The sequence below is a fragment of the Passer domesticus genome, chromosome 13, assembly GCF_036417665.1.
Source record: "Passer domesticus isolate bPasDom1 chromosome 13, bPasDom1.hap1, whole genome shotgun sequence".
NCBI classification, from domain to species: domain Eukaryota; kingdom Metazoa; phylum Chordata; class Aves; order Passeriformes; family Passeridae; genus Passer; species Passer domesticus.
The window spans coordinates 1,281,430-1,308,669 of NC_087486.1; the positions used below are offsets into that span (position 1 = coordinate 1,281,430).

General features: G+C 49.7%; 2 protein-coding genes across 7 annotated transcripts in view; one reads left to right on the forward strand and one right to left on the reverse strand.

Annotated features, from left to right (window-relative positions):
* Positions 1-877: 877 nt before the first annotated feature.
* Positions 878-21,784, forward strand: FBXO38 (F-box protein 38). Of its 3 annotated transcripts, none has more exons than XM_064388057.1 (22): positions 878-941; positions 3,000-3,135; positions 4,036-4,169; positions 5,213-5,376; positions 5,714-5,879; positions 6,212-6,349; positions 6,625-6,762; positions 7,111-7,204; positions 7,465-7,595; positions 7,845-8,015; positions 8,260-8,402; positions 9,222-9,447; positions 9,757-9,876; positions 10,562-10,741; positions 11,958-12,644; positions 14,280-14,380; positions 14,542-14,644; positions 15,577-15,743; positions 16,822-16,967; positions 18,559-18,662; positions 18,830-18,943; positions 19,904-21,784. In XM_064388057.1, exons 2-22 carry the CDS (start codon positions 3,014-3,016, stop codon positions 20,080-20,082), a joined length of 3,528 nt encoding a protein of 1,175 aa, XP_064244127.1. In that variant the 5' UTR covers positions 878-941; positions 3,000-3,013; the 3' UTR covers positions 20,083-21,784. The 3 variants fall into 3 exon arrangements, with proteins under 3 accessions (XP_064244127.1, XP_064244125.1, XP_064244126.1); XM_064388055.1 differs by having other exon boundaries at positions 905-941; positions 2,958-3,135; XM_064388056.1 differs by lacking the exon at positions 878-941 and adding an exon at positions 1,222-1,378.
* HTR4 (5-hydroxytryptamine receptor 4) overlaps positions 20,160-27,240 on the reverse strand; it is a 67,474-nt gene continuing 60,393 nt past the window's right edge. For all 4 annotated transcript variants that reach the window (XR_010347289.1, XR_010347290.1, XM_064388059.1 and 1 more), the window contains one exon: positions 20,160-26,944. Coding sequence is in view for 1 of the 4 variants with exons in the window: in XM_064388058.1 (XP_064244128.1) it covers positions 26,857-26,944 (88 nt within the window). In the remaining 3 variants the exon portion in view is untranslated. The remainder of the gene's footprint in view (positions 26,945-27,240) is intronic.

Consider the following 27,240-nt stretch of genomic DNA (forward strand, 5'->3'; position numbering starts at 1 on the left):
CGTCCTGGAACTGTGCAAGGGCTCCTGACAGCCATCCTGGAACTGTGCGAGGGCTCCTGACAGCCATCCTGGAACTGTGCGAGGGCTCCTGACAGCCACCCTGGAACTGTGCGAGGGCTCCTGACAGCCACCCTGGAACTGTGTGAGGGCTCCTGACAGCCACCCTGGAACTGTGCAAGGGCTCCTGACAGCCATCCTGGAACTGCCCAGGGCTCCTGACAGCCGTCCTGGAACTGTGCAAGGGCTCCTGACAGCCACCCTGGAACTGTGCAAGGGCTCCTGACAGCCATCCTGGAACTGCCCAGGGCTCCTGACAGCCACCCTGGAACTGTGCGAGGGCTTCTACTGAATCCCATCCCTGGACCTGCCAAGCATTTCATTGACTCTCATCCCTGGAACTGTACGAGCTTCTGAATCCCATCCCTATAACTGAGGGAGCGCTTCTACTGAATCCCATTCCTGTAACTGAGGGAGCACTTTTACTGAATCCCACCCCTGGAACTGCCGAGGACTCCTACTGACTCTCATCCCTGTGCGAGCGCTTTTATTGACTCTCATCCCTCTAACTGCCGAGCACTTTACTGGCTGCCATCCCCGTGGCTCAGTGCAGAACGAGCCCAGCTCCGAACCGAGCCCCGGGACCCCTCAGAGCCCTCAGAGCCCCTCAGAGCCCCGGGACCCCTCAGAGCCCCAGGACCCCTCAGCGCCCCGGGACCCCTCAGAGCCCTCAAAGCCCCGGGACCCCTCAGAGCCCCGGGACCCCTCAGCGCCCTCAGCGGGCGCGGGCGGCGCCGCCCCCTGCCGGCGGCGGGGCGGGCCCGGAAGCGCGGCCGGAAGCGGAAGCGGCGGCGCAGGAAGCGGCGGCGCTGGCGGAGGGGCCGCGCAGGGAGCGGGGCCGGGGCTGCCCCGCGGCCACAACCGGGGCGAGGGCGCCAGGGCAGGTGAGGGCAGCGAGGGGCAGGGGACGGCGACGCGGCCGGCTCGGCCCCCGCGGCGGCGGGGCGGGGAGCCGGAGGCCGCCGCCGCCTCCCGGCGCCGCGGGCTCGGGCCGGCGCCGCTGTCACAGGCCCCGGGGCGCCCCGGAGCGAGCGGCGGTGACGGGCGGCGGGGGAGCCTGGTGTTCCTTGGCTTATCTCGGCACAGATCGCGGCGTGCTGGCGGTTCCCCGCTCCGGGAGCGCCCCTCCGCCCCGGCCGGCCCTGGCTGCTCTCGCCGGCGTTTTGCTCGTTTTTTGCTCGTTTTTTGTTCATTTTTCGCTGCTGCGGAGTCTCCCCGTGGTTCTTCGCGCTTTTTAAGGCCCGTGGGGTGTTTATTCATCAGGAGTACAGCACGTCGAGCTGTTCTTTCGTGCGGCGCTCATTGTCGGGAATAAATTGAGGTGGGGGCCGCAAAATCCCCTTTTTTGCTTGTTTTTATGGAATACATAAAGCTCTTTGTGCTGTGGAGGTTTGTCGTTTATTCTGAAACGGGGTCAGCTCGCTGATGTAGGATGAGGTGTCAAAGCTGCGCTCATTAGCTCAGGATGACCCCGCGAGGATTTTAATTGTGCAGAAAGTGCAGACTCACGGGGACAAACCCTTCTTTCCCCTGCGCGGCAGGGGCGGGCTGTGCTGCTGCCGTTTGCGGGGTTTTTCCTGCTTTGCTTGTTAACGTTTCCATTTCTCTTGCCTTTTGCCCCCGTGCTGCTGCTGGGTTGCTCCCAGCTCGGGGCTGTGCCAGCCTGGAAGGTTTGAGGTTGTGTTGCAATGCTCTGTTCAAACTGAGCTATCTCAGGTGGCTGGGCTTGATGTTTTCCTTGGAATTCAATCTATAAATAGTTCATTTTGGGCTCTGTGAGGTCCATCACCCCAAACTGAGCCCTTCCAGCCCAAAAAGAACAAGCACAGGGTCTTGGCTCCCGGCTGGAGAATTCCCCCAGTCCAGAGGAGCAGAGATCCAGTCAGACAACAACTCCAGGTGGGGGTTTATGTTTTGAATATCCCCCTTTAAAATCAAACCATGGCAACACGCAGGTAGCAACTAAAATGCACCCAGAATGTGGGAACCATGTGTTGTGCAGAAGTTAGATCACAGTGGAGCTGTCAGTATTTCAGATTTTGGCCTCACGGGGAGGCTGCAGTGAGGCCTTGCTGAAAGCTCTTCCAAAATCTGCCCTTTTTAACCTGTTGTTTCTCCTCAATCCACTGAATTTTGGCATCCAGCCTGTTTGACAGGTTCCCTGAGCTGGTGATGCTTTGCCCTCCTCATTCCTGTGTTGGAATAAAATAAATCTTTGCCAGATCCAGCCGTGACAGCATCTCTCAGCATCCTTGGAAGGTGATTTTCTGTCAGCAGTGAGTTCATCCTGGCTTGAGTTGCAGATTTGGTGCTTCCATGGTGGTTGTGGGTGTTTTTAGGTGAGGCACTGGAGTCCCAGAGCTGTGAGAGCTGCAGAGGGAGGACACAGCTCGGGCAGGAGCAGAGCAGCCTGCACGCTCTCCCAGTGACTCCCAGTCTGCTGTGCCTTTGATCTCCAGCTCAGCAGCCTCAACATTTTCCTTGCTGTGCTCACCTCCAAGAGGAGCTGGTTTGAGGGCTTTAATGGGGCATTTTTGGAGAGTGATCAGCAGGAGCCCATTTTTTCCAAAAAGAAGAATAAATCATTTTTCTGCTGGACAGACTTTTATTTTGCACTGGAATGTTGTAGTTGGTGCTGAGCTGGTGATCCCTGCACAGCTTCCCTGAGGCTGCCTTGATCTCTGGTGGCATCTCTGAAGGTTTTTTATTCATAAAAAGAACAGATCTCTGGTGATGTTTCTTCATCACTCCCTCAGCTGAGGGGGTTTGCTGAGAACCCTCAGTTTTTGTGTGAGCCCTTCTGTCTGATCAAACCACAGCTCGGTTTTTTGCAGCTTCACTGCAAAACTTTTGATTTTTTTGCAGCTGTTGCCTCCCTGCTGTGTCCCTGTGTGTTTCAGGTGCCTGGATTTGATGACTCTGTGCCCGTTTCCTCCCAGCAGAGCTCGCAGCAGAGATGGGGCCCCGGCGGAAAACTGTGAAGGCAGTGAGCAGGGAAGGGGCAGAGTCTACCAAAGCTGAGGAGCCAAAAGATTACATGAACCAGCTCTCCCATGAAGTGCTTTGCCACATCTTTAGGTGAGCAGCCTGGCAGGAATCAGTGCAGTGCTTTATTTCAGAGTTCTTTGTTTTTTCTCCGACTTCACCTGTTTGTGACACAGTAAGCAGTGGATGTACCACGGGTGGAGTGGTGCAGAAAAAGGGATGACAGATGGTTTTTTTCAGTCTCCAAAATTCACTTGGAAAGTGAAAATTAATTTATGTGAGTGTCATGAATGTTCAAATGAAGAAGAAATAAATAAGTGACTTGATTCTGTTATAAATACTGACTTTAGAGCAGAAATACACTTTGGGCGGGGCACAGTTGAGGTGATTGTTTGGGAATTGTTGCATCTGCAGGAAGGATCTGGAATGAGGATGTGACCTCCCCTGCAGCAAAGTCCTTCTCCCAGATGTTCTCTCAGCCCCATTATCCAAAACATAATGCCTCACCCTCTAGCTCTTGGCAAACAGCAGCTCTCCAAAATATTTGGAAATTGAGCTTGCAGTATGTGCTAGAAGAAGAAAGTAACTCAGTCAGACCTGTTGAGGGAAATGGCTCAGTCAGCAGGGTTTGGGTTGGTTTACATTAACTTTAAGGAAGAAATTCTTCCCTGGGAGGGTGGGCAGGCCCTGGCACAGGGTGCTCAGAGCAGCTGTGGATCCCTGGCAGTGCCAAGGCCAGGCTGGGTGGGGCTGGATGGGCTTTAAGGTCCCTTCCAGCCCAAACACTCTGTTTCCATGATCCAGCAGAGACCCAAGCCATCTGTGCATTCCACACTCCATTTGTGTGTCAGTTCCACACTCGGTGTCAGGAGCTGCTGAGTCACCGCTCAGCCACGCTCCGGCTGAACCCCACGTGAGCAATGCCCCAGTGCTGCAGCCAGCTGTGCCTCGGGAGGGCTGGAGCTGCAGCAGGGCTCTCTGTGCTGTCCCCAGGTACCTGCCCCTGCAGGACATCATGTGCATGGAGTGCCTGTCGCGGAAGCTGAAGGAGGCGGTGACGCTGTACCTGCGCGTGGTCAAGGTGGTGGATCTGTGTGCGGGGCGTTGGTGGGAGTACATGCCCACAGGTGAGCTGCCCCTGCCTCTCCCCTGCTCAGTAAACCTGCACCACATCTCCCTTCCTTTGCCTTGGCATGCCAAGTTTCTGTCTGCTTGGAAATACAGATTTGGCATGTTGCTGTATTAGGGCATAGGTTGGAGTTGATGGTCTCAAAGGTCTTTTCCAAGCCAGTTCAGGCTGTGGTTCTGTGATGGGAGTGCTCTGTAGGCAGCTGTCAATGCAATCTGTGTTTGTCTGACTGTTGGAAGGGAGTTTATGCCATGAAGAGGCTGTTTGCATGCAGGCAGCAAAAAATACAGTGGAGTGAGAGAGCAACTCATCTGCCAGCACTTAACAATGTAAGGATAAGTTTTGATGTCACACCTCGAGTCACCTGCAGATCAATAGATAAATTTGTTTGGGTGAACCCTGTGAGTACCAGGATTTCTGTTGGGTTTAAATTGCACTGCTGAGATTTGGTGGGGGACACAGCTAAAATGAGGGAATTCTGAAAATGAGAGGATTTGCAAGTTGAGATTGACTATGGCTGCTATTAAGCAGGTGTTTAGACCTAACCTGAAATTGGTGTAAATACAAGTAACTTACCCAGTTAAAATCCTTTTTATGTGCTGTCTTTCACTAGAATAAAATAAACCTTTGCTTTAAGAAACCATCCTGTTTCTGTGAGAAATGTGAGCTGTGGTGAATAGTAAACTGAAATAAAGGGATCCAGCTGGGATTATTTTGATCCATGGACTTGATAAATGGAATTCCAGGAAAAATAGACCCACAAAGCTTCATGTGAGGAGGGAGAGAGCACAGTGAACCCTGCAGCCATGCAGCTCCTCTGAAGGAAACCTGTAGCAAACCTGCAAAATTCAAGGCAGAGGAGTATTTAGGTCATGATTTCTAAAATGTGGAAGTAAAAGAAAAGCTATTGCTTCACCAAGTGCATCTTTTCAACATCACAGAACTTGTACTGCCACACAAAGAGAGAAGTGTGTTTGGCTTTCCCTTCAGAGCCGAGTGTCTGCTGCCACACCAATACCAAATGTGTTGTTGTTGTCTTAGGTTTCACTGATTCCAGCTTCCTAACGCTGCTGAGGAAGATGCCAGACATTGAACAACTTTATGGTCTTCATCCCAGGTATCTGGAAAGGCGCCGAGTCCGTGGCCACGAAGCTTTCAGCATTCCTGGAGTTTTAGAGGCTTTGCAGGCCTGTCCAAATTTGCTGGTGAGTGGCTGGACTTGGGAGAGAACCTCCTTCAGCACTGTTAACAGTTGTGACAGGGACTTGCTGCTTCCAGGGCTTTGGTTCAGGCCTGGCTGCACAGGGAGGAGTTAATTGTGACCCTGTTTGCTGATGACAACTATTTTTAGTTGCACCACTGGGAATCCCAGGTGCTCTTAAGCCCAGCAAGGAATTAAAGCTCTGATCCCTCTGCTTTTAAACAGACAAGTCTTGCTAGAAATGAAAAGTGAAATAACGTTGCATTCTGTAGTTTACATGGTTAAGAGGATGTTGTTGTTGAACTGGTGTTAGAGCATTTGCTTTGCTTCCTTTTATCCAGGGTGTTGAGACCTCTCATTTAGAGCTGGTGGAAGCTATTTGGACATACATGCCCCAAGTCCACATTTTAGGGAAGTTTCGTAATCGTAATGGTGCTTTTCCAATTCCTCCTGAGAACAAGCTGAAAATTCCTATAGGAGCTAAAATTCAGACTTTGCACTTAGTAGGTGAGTGTGGTCGTGGTGAAGTAGTTGGCTTCAACACAGGTGGATTTAAGGGCTTTGAAACTCTGCAGATTTGTAATTCTATGGAGGAGAGGGAGTTTGGGCTGTGGCATCTTGGAGATCTTAGTTGGATATTTGATAGCAGGTGCAGAGGGCAAGTTCTAAAGAATTCTTGACAAACCAAGGTGAAGAACTTGTGTTTCAAGTGTTCACAGCTTTTCTCACTTGCCACAAAGCACAGAAAAGCTTCCTTTTGAAAGCCAGGAATTTTTCATGCAGAGGATTAGTTTAAAGCTTGTTTAAAATGTTTGTTTGTTTTGTTTATGTATTATTAGGGGTGAATGTCCCTGAGATTCCTTGTATCCCAATGCTGAGGCACCTTTATTTGAAGTGGGTGAGACTCACCAAACCACAGCCTTTTAAAGATTTCCTTTGTATCAGCTTGCGTGCTTTTGTCATGAGGAACTGTGCTGGTAAGAGGGATTCTTCCTGTCTGAAGGGGATGGTAGAGCATGGAGGAAATCTGGTTCTGTTAAAGTCTTGGAATTCCACATTCTGAGAGCAGCCCTTGTTTGATTTGTGGTGTTGGACAGAAATCTCTCCCTGTCCTGTCCCTTACTTGGTGCTGTGTGGTTCTGTTGACTTCCTGCTCTAGAGGGATTTGTGTGGATGTGTTTTGGTTCTTCCATGGGATAATTCAGAGAGAAGTGAACAATCTGCTCTGTCTTTCTGGCCTTGTTGTGTGCAGGACCCACAAACTCTCTGAAGTATGTTCCCCTGGTGACAGGCCTGGCTTCTGCCAGGAATCTGGAGCACTTGGAGCTGGTCCGTGTTCCATTTCTTGGAGGACTTATCCAGCACGTGGTAGAAGACAGCTGGAGATCTGGTGGGAAACTCCTACTCCCTCATACCTAAATCAAAATAAATGAATTAATTAAAGCTTTAGCAAATTCTGGGGGCTTTTTGTCTGTAACATACTCTTTTTTAAGTGTTTAGAACTATGGTCATAGTGCTAAACATGCTCTGTATTTGGTATAATTTTGATATTCTAACTGCAATTAACTCTTAATGAGCTACATTTGTTGATGAGCAGAACCAGGATTGGAGGAGTTGGGTGCAAATATTTGTTTTCTTGATTTGCTGAAAAAGGTTAAGACTTCACTGGTGAAAATGTGTAGGGCTGAGGGCTGTGATGTGAGGCTGGAGTGTAAGAAGGCTGTTCTTTATTTGCCAGGTGGTTTTAGGAATTTGCACACTATAGTTCTGGGAGCTTGCAAGAATGCACTTGAAGTGGATCTTGGCTACCTCATCATTACTGCTGCACGAAGGTACCTCCCTTCAGATCTCTCTTGGCTTCCCCTTTTTCAACATAAATGTCTTAGAAATGACATCCAAGAGCCAGAACAACCATCAGACTTTAAGGAATACACATACAAACTTTGCATAACAAGAGTGTTCTGTGATTAAAATAACTGCAAATACCATCTAAGTCCTGCCAGAGTCTGTTTTATTGGAGCAGGGCACTTTCTGGAGTGTTTTCTGAGTTTTGGCCTGAATTTTGATAGGAGCAATTCTGAATTCCCTGCAGGTTGCACGAAGTGCGGATCCAGCCTTCCTTGACCAAAGATGGTGTTTTTTCTGCTTTGAAGATGGCTGAACTGGAATTCCCACAGTTTGAAACTCTTCACCTAGGCTACGTTGATGAGTTTTTACTACAGTGTATGACACTTTTTATATCCATAAAAAGCACAAGGATTACAGAAATTGCTGTGTTTTCCAGTGATTAATAAGAATATTAATGTTGCATGTATTGAGGCTGCTGATCTCATACAGCCAAATCTGGTTTTCCTCACTCCCTGAAACTGGGAGAGCTGAGCTTTATTGAAGGAATGATCTGATCAGTAAGAAGTTAGAAAATCCTGCTATAAAAGGCAAATTTACTGCTGTGTCTGCTCCTCTCTTTTATAGGTAAAATGACGAGTACGGACTTGGTGAGGTACGGCTTGGCTGATGTGGTTGAAAACCCAGGAATTATTACAGATATTGGTATGAAAGCTGTAAATGAAGTTTTTTCTTTCATCAAGTATCTGGTCATTTACAACTGCCCACATCTACATAACCCAAATAATTGGATCACAGGTATTGCACACCTTTGAAATTTCAGAGCTATTATATGAATTTCTGTGCTAAACCAGAATTTCTCTGCTCTAGTACTGCTTGTTCTGTTGTTAGTAAGTACAGTAGATGATGCTTGCTTTGGGGCCATGGTGATGCTGGGAGCAGGCTGGAGATCCAGAGGATGCTGCTCTCAGATCTGAAAATGGGGTGATAAGCAAGGAGTGAGGTGGGAATCCCTCAGGAAAGGCCTCTCTTGTGTTCCCAGACCACTCGAGGTGGACCCGCCTGGTTGACCTGACCCTGGTGAGATGCCATGCCATCAAGCTGGACTCTTTCAGTCAGTTCATCGAGTTACTGCCAAGCTTGGAGTTCATTTCTCTGGACCAGATGTTTAGAGAGCCTCCAAAGGTAAATTCCAGGGAATGGTTTGGCTTTTTCTGATTGCCAGGGATTTTACTTGTTTCTGTTTCATTGGCACACCAGTGCATTCTTCTCAAAGCTGTCATTAATTGAAGAGATTGGTAATAAATGACTTTGGTTTGCAGTTGGTTTTAGCATGATATGCTGGGGAGAGTGGTGCTGCTTCTGCAGGTGGGAGCAGTGGCAGGGAATGAATGTGTGACCAGAAAACAAAACTCATTGATTCTATCAAAAGTAAAACTCACTGAGTCTCTCAAGGTCTCTGCTGATATTTCACTGTGCTGCTGCTTTTTGTATTGTTTTTCCTCTTAGACCTCTCTTTGCAATACTAAGAGGTTTTCATGATTTTTTGCTGGCTGAAATGGGGTTAGTGTTTCCCTTCTGAAGTGCTTTCAGAGATTAGGAATTTAATTTCTTCACATTGTCCCCTCCCACACTGTAACACAAATCCTTGGTAAGCTCCTGGCAGGCAATGGAAAGTGTAAAACCTGCTTCCTTTGGCCATTAATGGTACCTCGTGTGCTGGGAAGGCTCTGATTGCTGTTTGTATTCATGTCGTCACCCCACAGCAAATTAACAGATTACCACAATTAATAGATTAAATGAAGTGCTTTGAGGACTTCCCCTTTCATTAGGAGTTGTTCTGGGTTGCCAGGCCTCTGCACTCAGGAAATCTGAGGGACAGTTTCCCTGCCAGTGTTGTGCTATCCTAGACATTCCAGCAGAGTGGTTTTCCTGTTGCCTTTAGGGGATGTTGAGATAACAGCTCCACGTTTTCCAATCTGAATTTCTGCTCTTTGTTTCCAGGGCTGTGCTCGGGTGGGCCTAAGTGCAGGCACAGGAATTGGGGTCTCCTCTGCCCTGGTGAGCAATCAGAACTCTAACAATGACAATGACAACAACAACAACCACCAGAACAACAACAACAACCCCAACATCCACCACAACAACCACCAGCACCCCAACGAGCAGAACGAGGAGAACGAGCTGCGCCAGGAGGGCCCCGCTGAGGAGCAGCAGATTGGGGCTGAGGGTAACCCTGGGCAGCTCTGGGGGGATTTGCAGCTGGGGGAGCTTTTGGGGTAGATTTTATCTGCATTCCCACTCACATAAGCTCCTGGTGAAGGTGGGAATCTGCACTGAAAGCTCGTTGCTCTTTCAGCTCCTGGTGGGGAGCTTTAATCTGAGTGAACTGAGCCCCAAAAGTTAGGCTGGGCTTTGGCTACAGAGACACTTTGTGAAACCCAGAGGCTCACCAAGGCAGTTTTTATTATTTCCTGTGGGTGTTTGAGGGCTCAGTGTGTTCTGTTTCCTGTTCCTGACCTCCTGTTGCCCTTTGCAGCCCTGAATGAGATGGAGGAGGTGGCCCAGGAGGAAGGGGAGGCTGCTGGGCAGGGCCAGGACGAGCTGCCAGCTCCCAGCCAGGCTGCTGTTCCCATGGAGGTGGATGAGGAGCAAGCAGGTAACTGGGCTGGGGAAGAAATCACCTCATGGTGTCTCCCTGAGGGATTCATTTTCCACTCTAAGTCTGGTTTTGGATGTTTTACTTCAGCAGGGTTGTCTGATTTTGAATAGTGATGTTAGCACAGCTTAGTGCTGTGAGGGAATTTATTCTCTGTTGCAGCCCAGAGCTTTCTCTGCATATGCAGGGCAATACCTTGAGCTTAAAGCCTGATTTTTATGCTCAGTATAATAAAATCCAGAAGGCCTGAATGAACTTGTCCTGTTGCTTTCTTGGTGTTCATGGCCTTAGTTCTTTCACTGCAGCACTTGGGTTGCTTTTGCTTTTTCTCAAGCCAGCACAACTTGTTCCAGTATTAATTTAATTTAATTAGTGACACAAGGCAGTCTTGATTCTTTTATTGCCACTTTTTGCTGGACAATACAATTTTCTACTGAATATCCCAACAACCTGAAGTAACACTCCAGTGTGACACTCGTCCCCTTCCAAACCAGAATGCTTTCATGCTGAAATGCAGTATTTTGCCCTTCTCCCCTTTATATTTTAATGAGGGACCCACAGAATGAGTGGCTAAATTGACTCCAATTAATTCCTTACCAGTTTTCAAGCAGTGCTGACAGATTTTCAGCCCTTTAACCCATGCTTGGTTAATTTTTACATGAAATGCTGATATTCTCCTTCTCAGGACCAAGTGGAATTCAACCTGCTGTAAAAGCAGCTCCTATTACCATCCATGATTCAGACAGTGAGGATGAGGAGGAAAACTTGGGCACTTCCAGAGCCTGCATCTCCAGCAGCATTGCACAGAGCTACTCAGATGGGGAAGAGAAGAGCAGGGATCCTGTGGAAACCAGAGAACCTTCAGGTGTGCAGCATTCCTTCCTAAGCTTCAGCCTTTCCGTGTGGGTCAGGTTCATTTCTAGCTTGGTTTGGAATGTGGAGTGAAGGGGGAAGGAGGTGTTTGAGCAGTCACAGGTCTTGTACAGAAACACAGATAGTGGTGGTGCACTGATCAGAGACCTGCAGCTTCTCTTTGGGAATCCCAAGTGGACAGAATTTATCAAGCCTGTGAGCCCACAGTGTGGATGTCAGTTCTGGTTTCAGGGGGAAAAGAATCTGTGTTTGGAGAGAGATTGCATCAACTTCTGTATGGCCAATATTGGGGATTTGGGGCATGGGGTAGTGCAATGAGCTGAGAGGATTCATACAGACATTCAGCAGGAATTTCCCCATGGAAAGGGTGCTCAGGCCTTGGCAGGGGCTGCCCAGGGAGGTTTGGATCCCCATCCCTGGAGTGTCCCAGGAAGGGCTGGAGGTGACACTCAGTGCTCTGGGCTGGGGACAGGATGGGGATGGGGCACAGCTGGGACTGGATGGGCTGGGAGGGCTTTTCCAACCTCAGTGATCCTGGGATTAAGTTCTGTTATGATTTGTGTGGTTTTTTATTCCCCTGTGAGCTGAGCCTGCTGTTACTGCAGGCAGCACTGCCCAGACCCAGGAGGGGGAGCTGAGAGTTGCTGCTGAAACAGGAACTTCAGTCCTGTCTGATTCCTCAGATGTATTCCTCATATTTAAGAAAACAGAAGGCTCTCTAGATTAGATATTAGAAAAAAATCCCTCCCTGGGAGGGTGGGCAGGCCCTGGCACAGGGTGCCCAGAGCAGCTGGGGCTGCCCCTGCATCCCTGGCAGTGCCCAAGGCCAGGCTGGACAGGGCTGGAGCAGCCTGGGACAGTGGAAGGTTGGGGTGGTACTGGATGGTATTTAAGGTCCTTCCAACCCAATCTATTCTGTATTCTTTGATTCTGTTCTCAGTGTGTATTTCATATTGCTGTGCCTGTGTGAGCAGTGAGCTGCTCTGGACAATCTCTGATTTGTGTGGCAAACCCTCCAGCACATCTCTCCAAAAGTAGCTGCAAGATGTTAAAAATGTGCAGCAACAGCTACAAATACTAGTAATTCCCATTCCTGGGGAGATTGTCACTGGCCTCTGGGCTGCCCTGTGTTTTCAGTAGCTTTCAGCAGAGGAGCACTCGGGTTTGCTGGAGGTGTCTCATGGTTCTCCCTCCCTTCACTCCCGCAGTGAGCGGCAAAGGCAAGACCCCCCTGCGGAAGAGATGCAGCACCAGCCACGGGGGCCAGGCCAAGCAGTTCCCCGTGGAGGAGAGCAGCTGTGAGAAGGGCTGCCAGGTGACCAGTGAGCAGATCAAAGCTGACATGAAAGCAGCCAGTGACATGCCAGAGAGGAGCAAGAGCAAGGATTCCTACGGCAGCTGCAGCAACGCCCCGGCACCCACGGCAACATCCAGCTCCTGCAGTGCTGCTTCCCCCAGCCCTGACTGTGCCCAGGCAGCCCAGAGCCACTCTGCTGGCACCAGCCCAGCAGCTGGAGAGGAGTGCAGGCAGTGTGGCTGCTCTCCCTGCAGGAGGGATGGATGCAGGCAGAGGGAGCCCGAGGAGAGCTCGCTTTGCTCCCGCTGCTGCTCCCAGGCGCAGCGCAGGACGAGCGGGGGGTGGGATGGGGAGAGCCCCTCCACCAGTGGGGCCTGCAGGGACGGGCCAGACTTTGCACTTAGGACACTGCCAGACTGTGGGGCTGCAGCAGAGCCTGGGCATGACAGGACTAGTGGGAGTGCCTGTGGGGCTGGCAGCCAGGAGCAGAGCACGCAGCCCTCGGGCTGGGAGCTGGACTGCAAGGAGGAGTATCCACGGAGACCCCTGACCAGGGCCAGGAGCAGGCTGTCCCACGTGCCTCTGGTGTCAGAGCCAGGTAGGACTCACACCCAGAGTCACAGCTGAGTACATGCAGAGCTGCCAAGAGACAGCTCTGAGCAACTGCAGCTCCCCCAGGAGCTCTGATGTGCAGCTTGTTAGTCAGGGGTTAAACCTGAGTGGTTTGAAAGGGTCAGAGCTTGATGGAGCAGAGGTGCCATCACCAGGGAAAATCAGGTTTCTCTGAAAGTGCCCTGACTTTTTGCTCCATGCAGATCTTTCTGTGTTCTTCATACATTCTGACCAGTATTTATTTTACTCCTTCAAAAAGCAAATGCAGTTTTTTGGTACTCTGCCTGCCTGTGGAGGCTGTGATTCATTGAAACAGAAGTTGTCTCTCCATTAAAATGCTCCCTGCAAAGGCAGCAGCTACACTTAGATCTGAACACGAAGGCAAAGGTTATAACTGGTGCTTTATCAGCCAATAAAGTCATAATTACAGTTGAGCCAGGCTTCTGGACCTGCACTGGGCTCTGCTTCCAAGTGTTTAAGGCAGGGAGATCAAACTTCCTGAAAATTGTCCTTTTGTTAAACACCTTCATATGATTGTTTTGTTCATCTGCCATAAAATAAAACCCCTGAAGGGCTGGAATGAAGGGAGAAAACAACAGATGTGGGAGGGGAACTTGCTGTTTCTTCCAAATATACTTGGTTTCCAAAATAACCATCTTAGTGTGGCACAACCTCACATATCCAGGATTCTTTGCTGGGAATATCTGGCAGGTAAAATGAAACTGAAAGATGAATTGTGCTGCTTACACAACTGTGAGTGTTGGAGGCAGGGAAGATGGAGGGCAAATACCTGCCTGTGTTAACATGGAATGATTCAAACACTTCATACCCTGGTGTTTTTCCAGTTTGTTTAATGCTCCCACGTGGTAACAAAACCTAAATCATCTCAGATGTTCTGCAGGTAGATGCAGCTCAGGTTTCAAGGAGAGATCTTGCTGTTAAATTTAAAGTGTCTGGTTTCTGCCTTAGGACCAGTGATTAATTGGAGATATTTGTGTACATATGTTTTAATAAAGAGAGCTTAGTTTTAGTCAAATAATTTCTCATTTTGCTCTGTTAATGACAGAAAATTAATTCTAGGGCAGTTTTTCCTCTTCCTGTTGGAAATAATGCTTGTGGTGATTCTTTTTCAAAGACTGATCTGTTAAATCAAGCAGGAATTTGAGGTCCCTGGTAGAGCTTGGGAGCATTAAAGGATTTTATACCTGGGCATCCTTTGCAATATTAGCAAAAACTTAGTGACAGTTACAAAGAACAGATTTTCCAGCAGTTTGAGATAATTTCTACTATTTAAACATTAAAGCTATTTTGGGTCCTGTATTTGTCAAGGATGGTCTGTTTCCTGCAGAGATTCAAGTGTAACCTAACCATGAATCTTTTCTTTTCCTGGCTCCAAATCTTTCTGTGGTGTAGGTTCAGCATTCCTGGGTGTTCACCTGTAAAGTTATTTATTGGGAATAACTCTGAGCACCAAGCTGGCAGTGGGGTTTGAGCAAGCAGAGATTTGTTCTGAAGCCAGGCAGGTGTTTGGATTTACCTGTGGGGGAAGAGTTGTCGTGGGCTGTTCTCAGCTGTCCTGACACGGAGCAGAGGAAAGATTTTAAAATGTTTTTGTTTGCAGAAGTAGCAAAGCCAAAGCCAAGGCAAACCACCAAGAGGAAAAGGACAGCTGACAAATCCACCAGTACCAGTGACCCTGTGATTGAGGATGATCATGTTCAGGTAAGGGCTTTTCCTTCACCCCTGCAGCTCTGTCACCATAAACACCTGTTGGGAGCTGAAGCTGCATTATATTCATTCACATCCTCCTGGTTCTCATAAAATTCAATTTATTTCTCTTTCATTTTTACCCTCTCATACTTTTTTTTTTTCATTTTCCTCAGGTACTGACTTTGAAATCCAAAAACCTTGTAGGAATCACATTGACCAACTGTGGAATAACAGATTTGGTGCTGAAAGACTGCCCCAAAATGATGTTCATCCATGGTATGTGCTTCAAGTCAGGGCTGCCTCCTCCCTCTGGCATTATTGGAAATTCCAGAAAGAATTCAAGTCAGGCCACTGCTCATTTTGTATTCATCAGCTGCATTGCTGCTGAATTAGAGCTCCACATATTGCTGCTTCCCACTCTGAATGGCTCTTATAACAGCTTTAATAAAGATTAATATCTGAAAATCAACAGCTGAAATGATCTGACAATTAGGGAGATGAGATGTTTATTGAAGAGTGGTAATACAGTAATTAGAAGTTGATGAAATGAGTTTGAGTACCTTGTTTTTCTCTCATTTCTTCATTCTCCCTTAGGTTTTTTAGCTGACAGGATGATACTTCTGCTCCTTGACATGATAAAAATCTGTTTTCAGTGCTGGCACTTAGCTTGCATTAGTTTCATGTGCCAGGGTGTGACTGCTCCTGAATTGGGTCATTTATTGTTTTCTGCACCATCCAAATGAAGAATTTTTCTTCTGAAATGAGATCTGTGTACTTAGCAGAAATAAAGGAATTATTTCTTTAGTCCAGAATACTTAGAGCACACATTGATTTCAAAGGAAATTTTGTTTACATGAGCAGTGTTGCTAGAGAGGAAACAATTTTATTTTCCGTTGTATGGCTTCCCAATCTTCCATGTTTGAGCTGATTTTGGAAGTTGTGGCAGTCCTCAGACCATTTCAGTGACAGGAAACAGGGAGAAAAAGGTTATTAGATGAAATTTGATATGGCATTTTAAAAGGCCACTTCTGGCAGGATCACAGCAGAAAAGTTTGATGTTAATATGGAGAAAATGAAGAGCTGGGCTATATCTGATGCATTTATGTAATCTTTTGGAACTTCTATTGCTTGTTTGCCTTCTTCTGAACCTGCCAGCCTTGAAGTTCTGTGCCAGGAGAATTTCCTGAGGTTTTTCTTTGCTTCCCCAGCTACCAGGTGCCGTGTGCTGAAGCACCTGAAGGTGGAGAATGCCCCCGTTGTGAATCGCTTTGACTACGCCCAGTGCAAGAAGCTGAACATGGATCAGGTGCTGGATCAGATCCTCAGGATGCCCCCAGAGAGGAACAGGATCATTTACCTGCGTCCCATGCAGCAGGTACAGAGGCAGCCTGGAGCACCCTGCAGCTCTGCCTGGGGCTGTGCAGCTGGGCCAGGGCTGGTGCAGCAGCACACCTCTGAAATTTGGGTTTTCAGCCCAGCAGGGCTCTTATTGCTGAACCTGCTGCTGGGATTTTAAGATACTCTGCTAGATTAAATATTAAAATTCACTATCTCCAGTGTTCACTGCATCAGAGAATGCTGTAAACTGCACTCTTAAAGGTGCAGAACTTCATACCCAGCATGGGCAGAACAGGTGATTGGGGATGCAAACATCATAAAGTCACCCTAGGACAGGGGCATTGAGTTCATTTCAAACTGAGTAACTCACTGTGAGAAGCTGGGTGCTCCTTGTAGCTGTGTGTGAGCAGAGCATGGCACAGGGATCTGAAATCCTTGACCCATGTCCTGTTGGACTGAGGAGCAGCAGAGTTTGGGATTCTGAAGGCTCCATCCCCTCCTGGTGCTGGAGTGTTGCAGGACACTGGTGGGACTGGGAGCCACCCTTTCCTCCCTTGGGCTGTAGGAGCTGGAAACAGGGACACGTAGGGAGTTGTTTAAATCATCTGGTGAGGATTTATGAGGGCTGCATTTAAGATCTGGAGGGTTGGGAATGTTTGATTTTACCCCTCTGTGGTGCTGCTCCTCGCCTGCTTTCCTGTCTTGGTTTGCCAACAGGGGAAGGTTGATTGTACATAAAATCAGCTTTGCTTTGAAACCACATCTCTTGAAGGACAGTGGTAAAAATAGATGGAAATAAAACCCCTGATCCCCTCCTTGTAACAAAAATCTGAGGAAAAAAAAAGTAATTTTAGACCATTCTGTAATTTTATGGAGTTTATTTCCACATTGGAGTTGGGAAAGACATGAGAAATTAGACATTTCCCATCCAATTCCAGTACATGAGAAGATAAATTGACAAAGCTGCCCTGGGGAGGTTCCACTCCCCTCAGCCCTGTATTTATTTGTGCTGTTAAAATTCTCTCCCTTGCTGCATTTCCCTGGCAATATCTGTTTGCTCGTGACTCTGCAAGCCCATGCCAGTGCTGGTGGTGCTCACAAGTCTTTGTCCCCAGGTGGACACGCTGACTCTGGAGCAGAAGATCTTCAGTGGCCCCTACCCCTACCACATCTGCATCATCCACGAGTTCAGCAACCCCCCCAACGTCCGCAACAAGGTGCGGGTGAGGAGCTGGATGGACACCATAGCCAACATCAACCAGTGAGTACTGCCCTGCCAGGCAGCCCTGGGACACCATAGCCACATCAACCAGTGAGTACTGCCCTGCCAGGCAGCCCTGACCTCCCCAGGGTCCCCTGGGACACCATAGCCACATCAGCCAGTGAGTACTGCCCTGCCAGGCAGCCCTGGGACACCATAGCCACATCAACCAGTGAGTACTGCCCTGCCAGGGTCCCCTGGGACACCATAGCCAACATCAACCAGTGAGTACTGCCCTGCCAGGGTCCCCTGGGACACCATAGCCAACATCAACCAGTGAGTACTGCCCTGCCAGGGTCCCCTGGGACACCATAGCCAACATCAACCAGTGAGTACTGCCCTGCCAGGCAGCCCTGACCTCCCCAGGGACCCCTGGGACACCATAGCCACATCAGCCAGTGAGTACTGCCCTGCCAGGCAGCCCTGACCTCCCCAGGGACCCCTGGGACACCATAGCCACATCAACCAGTGAGTACTGCCCTGCCAGGCAGCCCTGGGACACCATAGCCACATCAACCAGTGAGTACTGCCCTGCCAGGCAGCCCTGACCTGCCCTGGGACACCATAGCCAACATCAACCAGTGAGTACTGCCCTGCCAGGCAGCCCTGGGACACCATAGCCACATCAACCAGTGAGTACTGCCCTGCCAGGCAGCCCTGGGACACCATAGCCAACATCAGCCAGTGAGTACTGCCCTGCCAGGGTCCCCTGGGACACCATAGCCACATCAACCAGTGAGTACTGCCCTGCCAGGCAGCCCTGGGACACCATAGCCAACATCAGCCAGTGAGTACTGCCCTGCCAGGCAGCCCTGGGACACCATAGCCAACATCAGCCAGTGAGTACTGCCCTGCCAGGCAGCCCTGGGACACCATAGCCAACATCAGCCAGTGAGTACTGCCCTGCCAGGCAGCCCTGACCCTCCCCAGGGGAGCATTTGCCCTCCAGGGACTCTGCCAAGGTGTCCTGGAGCAGCTGCAGCTGCAGACTTGCTCTATTCTTTCACCCTAATTTAAAAAAAACATTTGGTTACTACTGCTGAAGGTTGAATTCTGGGTGGTGCAGTGTAAATCCAGTGTCAAGATTCATTGCATATAAAGCAGACTGTAAACTCATATAAAAAAATCCTATAAATTCCCCAGCAATAACCTCACATTCATCCAGCAATAATGCAGTTGTACATTGAAGTTGTTGAAATATCCTCAAAGCTGAAAACAAGTCATTTTTAAAAGAGTGATTTGCTTCAGGAAGTAGTGTTGGTTTCTGTGCAAGGGGATGTTCAATCAGCTCCTGAACATTCCCAGCAGCAGGGAATTGTGTCAGTGGATCTCATCCAGCAGTTCTCAACCTGTCCCTGTTGGCTGTGGTTGCTGTCCAGAGTGAAGTGATGGAGCTGAGCTTCTGTGAGAGTCTTGGGTCTTGCCATGGTCTTGCCATGGTCTTGCCATGGTCTTGCCATGGTCTTGCCATGGTTCCTCCATGGATTCAGGCTCATTGAAGGAAGGCTGGGTATTAGGATTCTGCTCTGCTTTTTGTCCCTCCCACCTGCCCGTTTCCTGGCTGTGACCTGTCCCTCCTCCTCCTCCCCAGAGAGCTGATCAAATACGAGTTCTTCCCCGAGGCCACCAGGACTGAGGAGGACCTGAAGAAATACCCCAAGTACCCCTGGGGCAGGGACATCTACACCCTGGAAGGTGAGAGCTGTGGGGAGCTGAGGGCTCCTGCCCAGCCTTTGCTGAGAGAAGAGCTTTGCATCATCACCAGGGCTGAGAATATTCCCCGTGAGGGAAGTGGGGGAACAAAGTGAGAATTTGAGGGGGGCTGGTGCTCTGCTCTGGGCTGCTCACGTGTCCCTCTGCAGGCATCGTGGATGGTGCTCCTTACTCCATGATCACAGACTTCCCCTGGCTGAGGTCCCTGAGGACAGCAGAGCCCAACAGCTACGCCAGATACGACTTTGAGGACGATGAGAGGAGTGAGTAACCTGCTCTGGCTCTTCACAGGATTGCTTCTTTGGCAGTGCCTCCCTTCCTTCCTCACTTTGCTGCTCCTTAGGCTGGTTTTGGTAGATCTGTTGTTAAGGTGGGCTGGAGAGAAGTGAGACAACTCACAGAAATTTGATATAAAAGTTCAAAACTGGACTTGGAAACTCTGGCATGGGGATAATGTGGGTTAGAATTTATTGCAGATGTGGCTCTTCCTACTGAGGAGCTTGTCTGCTGAGGTATGGTGGTAGGCAGTGCCTGGGGCTCAATTAAAAATCTTGCTAGCAGAGAAAAATAATGTTCTTCTATTACTTAATTAGGAGTATCCTAGTTAAAAATACCTCTACCTTCATTAGAGGTATTTTTAATTGATCCTGGTTTGGATATTCTTACCCAGCTCCAGTTTAGGAATCTCAAGAGGATGAGGAAGAGATTTATTTTTTTTGGCTATACCTTACTGTGGTTTTATTTTTTAATTTCTTTTTAAAATTTTCTTTTGGACTGATGCAATCTAATTTTATTTTAGCTTGGCTTGATGCCTGTAGTTCAATATGAGGTCTGGATTACCAAAGAATTGATAAGCATTTAAGAGTCAGGATGTTAAAAGAGTCATGGTGTTAAAGCCATGAAAATTCGGGAGAGCGCTGCTGCTTTATCTGCAGTTTATAACAACTGCTGTTGTTTATACAACATGTAAGTGATGGATAACCTGGAATTGTGTCAGAGAGCCTCAGGGAGAGGCTTTCTGATGCTCTGGGGTTCATTCCACTCCCAGACATGGGGACTGGAGCTGTGGAAAGCTCTGAGGAAAGCAGCACAGAACATTCCTCAAACACTCTGGGGAGGCTTTTCCTCTCTGCCTCTTTTGCCAAATCTGAATGCAGCACCAGCCTGGTTGGGGGGAATATTTTTGGGAGAAACATCTCCTTTTCCTTGCTGTGTTTGCCCAGCCACCATCTACGCCCCGAGGAGGAAGGGGCAGCTCTCAGCTGACATCTGCATGGAGACCATCGGCGAGGAGATCTCGGAGCTGCGCCAGGTCAGGAAGGGCGTGTTCCAGAGGGTCGTGGCCATCTTCATCCACTACTGTGATGTCAACGGGGAGCCCGTGGAGGATGACTACATCTGAGGGGTGTCCCCAGCCCTCCCTCCCTCCCCCTGGCACTGCTGGCCAAGAAAAAGCAGGATTTTTTTTTTCCAAATGCAAAGCATTTCCCACCGAGGAGCCCTCGGCTCTCCCCGTGGCCAGGAGGATGTAGTTAAATGTAAAATGGAAAGTACAAATTGTATACTAAGAGTTGTACATAGAGGAAACAAAACAAAAACAAAACTTCCTAATACTGAGACTTTATTTCATATGTTTATACAATTTAATTTAAGTTCCATTTTAATGAAGGCCAATAATTAGGAAAGGGGAAGAAGATTTGAACTTTTCAACCCATACAATTCATAGCAGTATTTTTTTTTCCTCACAAACAACAATTCCATTTGCTGTGTTCAAAAGAGTCATCAGAGTCTCTTTTAATCTGTGCCTTTTTCTTGAGCATTTAAGAGTCCAGTCTGAGTAAACCTGTTGAGCACAATCTTGGTGTCTTGTGTGCATTTTTGGAAGGGTCAGAATATTCTCCAGCTGTTGCAAAGAAGGCCAGAAGCAGGAGAAAAAAAAAGTAGAGAATTTGGTGATGTGTGGTAGTTTCTAGAGATATTCAACCCATTTTTGGGGGGGAAGGAAGCCCCCATGTTTAGCACCTTGGAAACAGAATGTTCTCAAGCATTTTGTACTGTTGGATTTAATTTCATGGTGTATTTGACTCTGTACTGTGGAAATCAAGTTGCTGATTGTTGGTTCCACCCTCTTGAACATAGCTCTGCTTGTTCTGGCTGCCTGGGAGCTGAGCTCTGCCTCCAGGCAGGCAGGGAAGGGGATGTGGAGCTGCCTGTGGCAGCACAGGCTCTGTGACAGCTCTGGGGCTGGCCTGGGCTCCCCCCCGAGTGCACATTTTCCAGTGGACAGTAAAAACTGCTGCTATTTGCCCCCAAATGTGTGTGTGTGGTGTATTGAAAGGTGCTCCCAGTGCCCACAGGTGGCTGGTGGGGATTTGCTGCCAGTGCAGGTGTGAAATGCACATTTTGGTGTGGCCCTCCCGGGGTGCCCAGGGCTGGCAGAGGCCAATTCCCAGCTCTGGCCTGGTCTCTCATCATGCTTGTTTAATATTGGTGTTACCAGCCTAGAAAATGAGGTAAAAGCTGTACAGTTGAGACCATTTTATCCAATTTTGCTCATCATCCTGATGGTGAGTCTCTGAATTTGGGGTAAATGTGGCTAATGGGGATTTCTGTGATGTTTAGCTCTGTACAACTGAGGTGCAGCTGCTCCACACAGCCAGGGCAGTGTTGGTTTTCTCAGCCTCTCTGTGGGAATTTTTGGGATAATGTGGAACTAGAAAGACATGAGTTAAGAGGCAGAGAATGGTGCCTAGTGGGAGCATTTCCTCAGCCCTACTCTGTGCTGGAGATGGAGCACTAAACACCAGAGAATGTGAATGTTACTAAATTTGCTTTAATGCAGGATCACAGTCAATGGTTTATTATAACTCCTCTATTTAATTAACTATAGATAATGTATTCAATGATATTCAGCAAAACAATTGTGACCCTTTCTAGAAGTGTTTCAAGTCCTCTGAGTCATTGATTCTGTCAGATTTTCCATTTTAGTCCAGAAAATGTTCCTGAGTTTCTGGAGTATTGCACCACGTCTCCAGCTGGTATCTCCTCACTGCAGCCTTTTGCAGAAGTATTCACACAAATAAAGTGTTTGTTTATATTCAGTATCTCTGGAAGCAATTGAACTTGGCAGTAATTTTGCCCTCTGAAATGTGACACCCATTTTCCAGCAGTGAATCCATGTCTCCATCTCCCAAGGGCTGGGGGCAGGAGGAGCTGGGGTCTGCTGGGGATTTGATCTTTTGGCTCTGAGCTTCCTCCTCTCTCCATTCCGTGGCTGGTTTGGGCACTTTCATTCCATCAGCACGGCAGGGGAGGCTTTCCCTGGCTCTGCCCAGCTCAGCTCTCCTCTCCCTGGAGCATCCCAGATGTGTCTGTGCCAGGCTTCTCCTCCCTGCTGTGCCAGCTGTGTGGCAGGAGGAGGGGAGGGGACATTCCTGCTCCTCCTGCAGCACAGGAATTCCTGTGGGGCCAGGCTGGATCCTCCAGAACCCCTGGGAGCAGGGATGTTGGCACCTGGGTACCAGAGGGAGCTCCAAAGGCAGCCTGGGCAGCACTGAAGCTGCAAGGTAAGGAATGCTGGAGGAGAGGTGACTGCACCCCCTCCTGCCCTGCTTCCCCCCTGGCTTTGGGGAAAATGGAGCAGGAATTTCTTCCCTGGGTCAGCTCTGGCTCAGCCACACTGGGAAGTGCAGTCTGGGTGGGATTGGTGTCCCTCTGTGCAGGAGCACAGCCAGAGGGGCTCCTCTCACAGCCCCTGAGGAGAAATGAGCAGGGGGTGGTGGTTCCACTGGCTGGGAGTGAGCCTGAGGTCACTTTGGCACTGCTTTTCCCACAGCTCCTCCTGGAAGAGCATCCCAGCAGAGATCCCAGCTGGGAGAGGCTCAGGTGCCTGGAAATGTCATCTAAATAGTACAGAAGGTAAACAGGGAAAGGCTGGGGTGTGTATGAGCCTTGTGCTCACTGTGCTGGGGCTGCTTTCCCTCTCCTTTAGGAGGGCAAAATCAGTGCTTGGGTTTCAAAAGGAAAGGGTTTTTGTTTGAGAAGCTGTGAGGGGTTGATGGAGACAGGAATGTTGCCCCTGCTCCCTCTCCAGGCTGCTCAGGGTGTGAGGATCCCCTTGTCCAGGATTTCCACTTTCAGTTCCCAGTTAAGCAATTCCAACTTAAGCTCTTGTCAGGGTGGGACAGGGACACTTGGCATGTGACAACAGGACAGCCAGAGCCAGGGCCATCACCTGGAGAGCTCCCTTCAGCTCCTCAGCACTCCCTGGGTGTTGGCAGGAGATAAACTGGGGGTTTATTCAGGAAGGTTTATACAAAAAGTGGAAGAACTAAAAGCTTCGGGTTTTTTTGTGGAGTTTGTATTATTAATCCCCTACAGATTTCTTGCCTTTTGGCCTGGGAGTGCTCAGAGGTCACTCAGGAACTCAAAAAGGGGATCCTCAACTGGGGAAGGGCTCCCAGCCGCCAGGTACAGAGTGGAAATGCTCTCCTTGGCTCCAGCACTCCCAGAGCTGGCTGGGAATGGCTCCGTGCCTGTGGGCTGCCTGCTCCCAAAGCAGCTCGTGGCTGGAGCTGCTCCTGCTTTCCATCAGTGCTGGGATGGGCTGGGCACGGGCTGGGCCCCACTGCTTGGTTCTGGGCACGTTATCAAGCCAGGCTGACACAAAGAAGTGCCTCAAACACCTCTGGTTCTCCCTCCTCTTGCTGAGCAGGGCCAGCTGGGAGTGAACTCCATCCTAAAGCCTCGACCTTGGGTGAGATGAGCTTTAGGCTGAAGACATCTGTCAGCAATCCCTGCACTGAGAGTATCTGGAAATGCAAAACCAGCCTTTATGTAGCTAATACAGCACTGCTGGTTGTTCCCAGAGCTCTGGAGCCAGCAGGGCACAGGAGGAGCAGATGAGGTCAAATCAAAGCCACGTTGAGTCAGAGGTGAGCATCGTTTACCTGTCAGCTCTGCAGGTTTTCAGTGACACATTCCCAATGTCCGTCCTCCCTGAAGGGTCCTCTGGTGGAACAGACACCCCTGGAGGAGCAGAGTTTGCCCTAAAAGTGTCTCTGGAGCAGGGGATCCACACTGCTCCACATCCAGGGGACGTCCAGGCTTTCATTTCTCACACAAGTCCCTTTGGATGGCTCTGATCCCATCAGCAGCTCGACAGGGACCTGGGAATCCTCCAGGTAAGGGGTCAGGACAAGGTGGGGGCTCCTGGACTGCAAATTAATCAGAATTGGGAATGAACACATTCCTGTGAGCAGGGGGACAGGCAGGACCAGGGCAGGGACTGTCCCCTGTGCTGGCACTGCTGAGGGACCTCCAGGGGTGTCCAGTTCTGGGCCCTCAGGCTGGAGGGACCTGCAGGGGCTGGGGCATGTCCAGGGAAGGGAACAGAGCTGGGAAGGGGCTGGAGCCCCAGGAGGGGCTGAGGGAGCTGGGGAAGGGGCTCAGCCTGGAGAGAAGGAGGCTCAGGGGGCTCTTGTGGCTGTCCAACCCTCCCTGGGCAGTTCCAGTGCCTGAGCACCCTTTCCATGGGGAAATTCCTGCTGTGCCCACCCTGAGCCTGCCCTGGCCCAGCCTGAGGCCGTTCCCTCTCCTCCTGTCCCTGTTCCTGGAGCACAGCCAGACCCCCCGGCTGTCCCCTCCTGGCAGGAGCTGCAGGAAAAGCAGAGGGGCAGATTCCCCTCCCTGTTCCAGCTCCTGGAGCCTCCTGTGGGGCAGCTGGGAGGTGCCACCTGCTCCCACCTGGGGCTGCAGTGCCAGCAGCACAGAAATGAGCCCAAGCTGGAGGTCACTGCCACGTCCAGAGAGGAGCTTTTATTTTCAGGAAGAGCCACGGCAGCACACGTCACTGGGCACAGGCAAGGACTGGCACCAGCAGCCAAGGTGGGCAGAGCTGGACTGGGAGCAGCCAGGGGAATCCAGAGTGGGCTCTCCATGAGACCCCTCCTCTTCCAGGGGAGTTCTCCACTGCTGGTGGCACGGTGCCATCCCTGGGTCACAGAGGCTGTCTGGGATCGTTGGCTGATGGAGCAGGAGCTGCCAGGGGGTTCCTGACAGGTTTGCTGAGCCCAGGGAGGGATTGGAGGTGACACAGGACATGGACATTTGGTGTTTGGAATTTCACCCAGTTGGGAGGGGGGAGCCTTTTCCCAGTGAGAGCCTTTGACCATTTTGGCTGGTGAGCCACTGCTGCCATTGACAGAGCCTTGGGAATGTTTCCCTGGGGAAACTGGGAGTTTATTTTAAATTAAAAAGAGATCTTTTCCTAATGCACATAAAAATAAAGGAGAAAACAATGCCTGAAGGAGAAAGCAGAACCAAAGAATCCTTCCTCGTGCTGCTGGTTCCATCTCACTCCAGGAAATTTCACGCCAAGATTTGATGCCCTTCAATGGGGGCAGAGAAAAGCTTTTTTTGAGGATTTCTTTAAGAAATTTGGCACTTGGAGTGAAAGCAAGCCAAGCTGTTCTGCAGCCTCGTGTGCCCAAAGCCCAACAAACCCCTGTGGGCACTTCCACAGAGGGGAGGATCACAGCACTGAAGCAGCCCTGGGTGGGTTTTTTTCCAATTTTTTTGGCTTTTTTTTTCACTCCACAGCTCTGGTGTCAAAAGTTACATGAATTTTTTTGAGATAAAACCCTGTAAAAATAGGTCATTGCCAACCAGGTTCCAGAGGTGAACCAGGAGCACCTTCCACCACAAACACCAATAATTTGTGTCTTTCCAACAACCAGCAATTTTCTACCTCAGCATTCCAACTGGGGCTGTTTCTGCCCAGTGTCCTTCTGAATCCTACAGGAAAAAGACGTGAAGCTTTATCAGTGACTTTGCTGTGGAAGAAGTATTTAAAGAAGTCAGACACCATGGCCAGGAAGCCACTTGTTCTTCTCATGCACAATATTTCTCCTACTGAGCAACATTTTTGTTTGTTCTGAGCGTGATTTGTCTGTTTGCAGTAAATACCTGTCACATAGCAACAGAAATATTACTAAATAATAATACATAGAATGTTAAGCTCCTTGGTCTAGAAGCTTTTAATGAAAAAACCACATGTTCCTGATAAAAAATAATAAATAATGTCAGCTTTGTACATTAAAAATATCTGTACATGGTTCTACGATATGACAAAGTACAATTGTATTTTCTAGGCTCAGGGTGGCATCTTGGGGTAGATCTTCACCTAAAAAGGGTCGAGGCTCGTGGTCTTGATCCTGCATGACAATCCTTTTCCCAAATTCGTGGAGTTTAGAGCCTTGCCCACCCTTTCCATGCAAAGGGGGAAGCAGCCCACGAGGAACGTGGCAACGGCGACATGCAGGGAGCAGCTGAGGACTGAGAGCTTTGCAGATGTGAGACTGGAGAGTCTGGAAAACTTCTTGCCTCGACTGGAAGAGACCAGCAACAAATAGAAAAATAACGGTGGCAAAGGTAAGTAGAAGTGTCTCTTCCAAATGTAGCTAGAAAAGGGTTTAGGTGGTTCTTTTCCAAGATGGCACTTAGTGATCCACTGGCTCTGGCTCCTGGCCAAGCTTCTGCTGCCTCAGAATGCCCAGAGTTTGCTCGGGGAGGGATGGGGACAGCTCTGGGCTCCAGGGCACGTCCCATCCCCTGGGAACGGCAGAGCAGGGCCATGGCTCCGAGCTGGGCTGGTCCCACTCAGCTCCTGCTCACCCTGGGGTCCTCCCTGGCCAGGAAACCCCACCAGAGCATTCCAGAGCGCTGGGGCTGGGACCAAAGGGCAGCAAACATTTCCTCTTGTTCTCCTGGAGAAAACGTGGGGCTGCTCCTCCCCTGGCAGTGCCCGGGCTCCAGGCAGAGCCAGCAGGGAGGGAGCAGCTCGGTGCCACCCCACAGCTGGGAGCTCCAGGGTGGGGTGAGCTGGGAAGGAGCAGCTGGAAAGGAGCAGCAGGAGTCCCTGCACAGGCTGGTTTGGAGCTGTTCTGGTCCTGGAGCAGGGCTCTGGCACAGCTCCAGCTGCTCCTGCAGGGACAGGGACAGGGACAGCAGTCCTGACTCTGCCCATGCTCCCAGCCAGCTCCCACAGCTGGGCATTCCTGGGAATTCACTGCAGGAGGCACCAGGACAATGCAGATGGATGGATGTTCAGGGCCTGCTGTCTGTGAATCCTTGGGATATCCTCAAAGGCCTCTGTTCCTCCTCTTCTGGGCCAGGACTAGAAACAGGACTCTTGGGATTCAGGGTCAGTGTGGATGGGAAGCTTCTCTTGTTCCTGGTGGTGCCCGTTGTGTAAAACCGTGTACCTGGCAGGGGAACACAAACCTTTGTCAGTGCCAGGGCAAGGCCAAACTGATAGAAAATGGAAAATGAGATCTTGCAAACCCCAAAGTATATTTAAGAGAGCGATTCTCCCAAATATCCAGATCCCACATTAAAAACTGTGAATCTCTGCTTTGGGAATGAAATCTCCAGTGTGGAGCAGTCAAAGCAACCCCTGAAAACCAAGAGCTGTTGGGTTTCAGGTGTCTGAGGTGGGCTGCACTGCCTGAGTGTGGCTGGAGGATGCTCCTGCAGGAATTCCCAGCTGGATGCTGGCTCC

Coding starts and splice junctions, on each gene's coding strand:
- FBXO38 (XM_064388057.1), top strand. CDS start 3,014: ATGGGGCCCCGGCGGAAAACTGTGAAGGCAGTGAGCAGGGAAGGGGCA. Junction 3,136..4,035: donor GTGCTTTGCCACATCTTTAG/GTGAGCAGCCTG, acceptor TGCTGTCCCCAG/GTACCTGCCCCTGCAGGACA. Junction 18,944..19,903: donor CTTTGAGGACGATGAGAGGA/GTGAGTAACCTG, acceptor GTGTTTGCCCAG/CCACCATCTACGCCCCGAGG.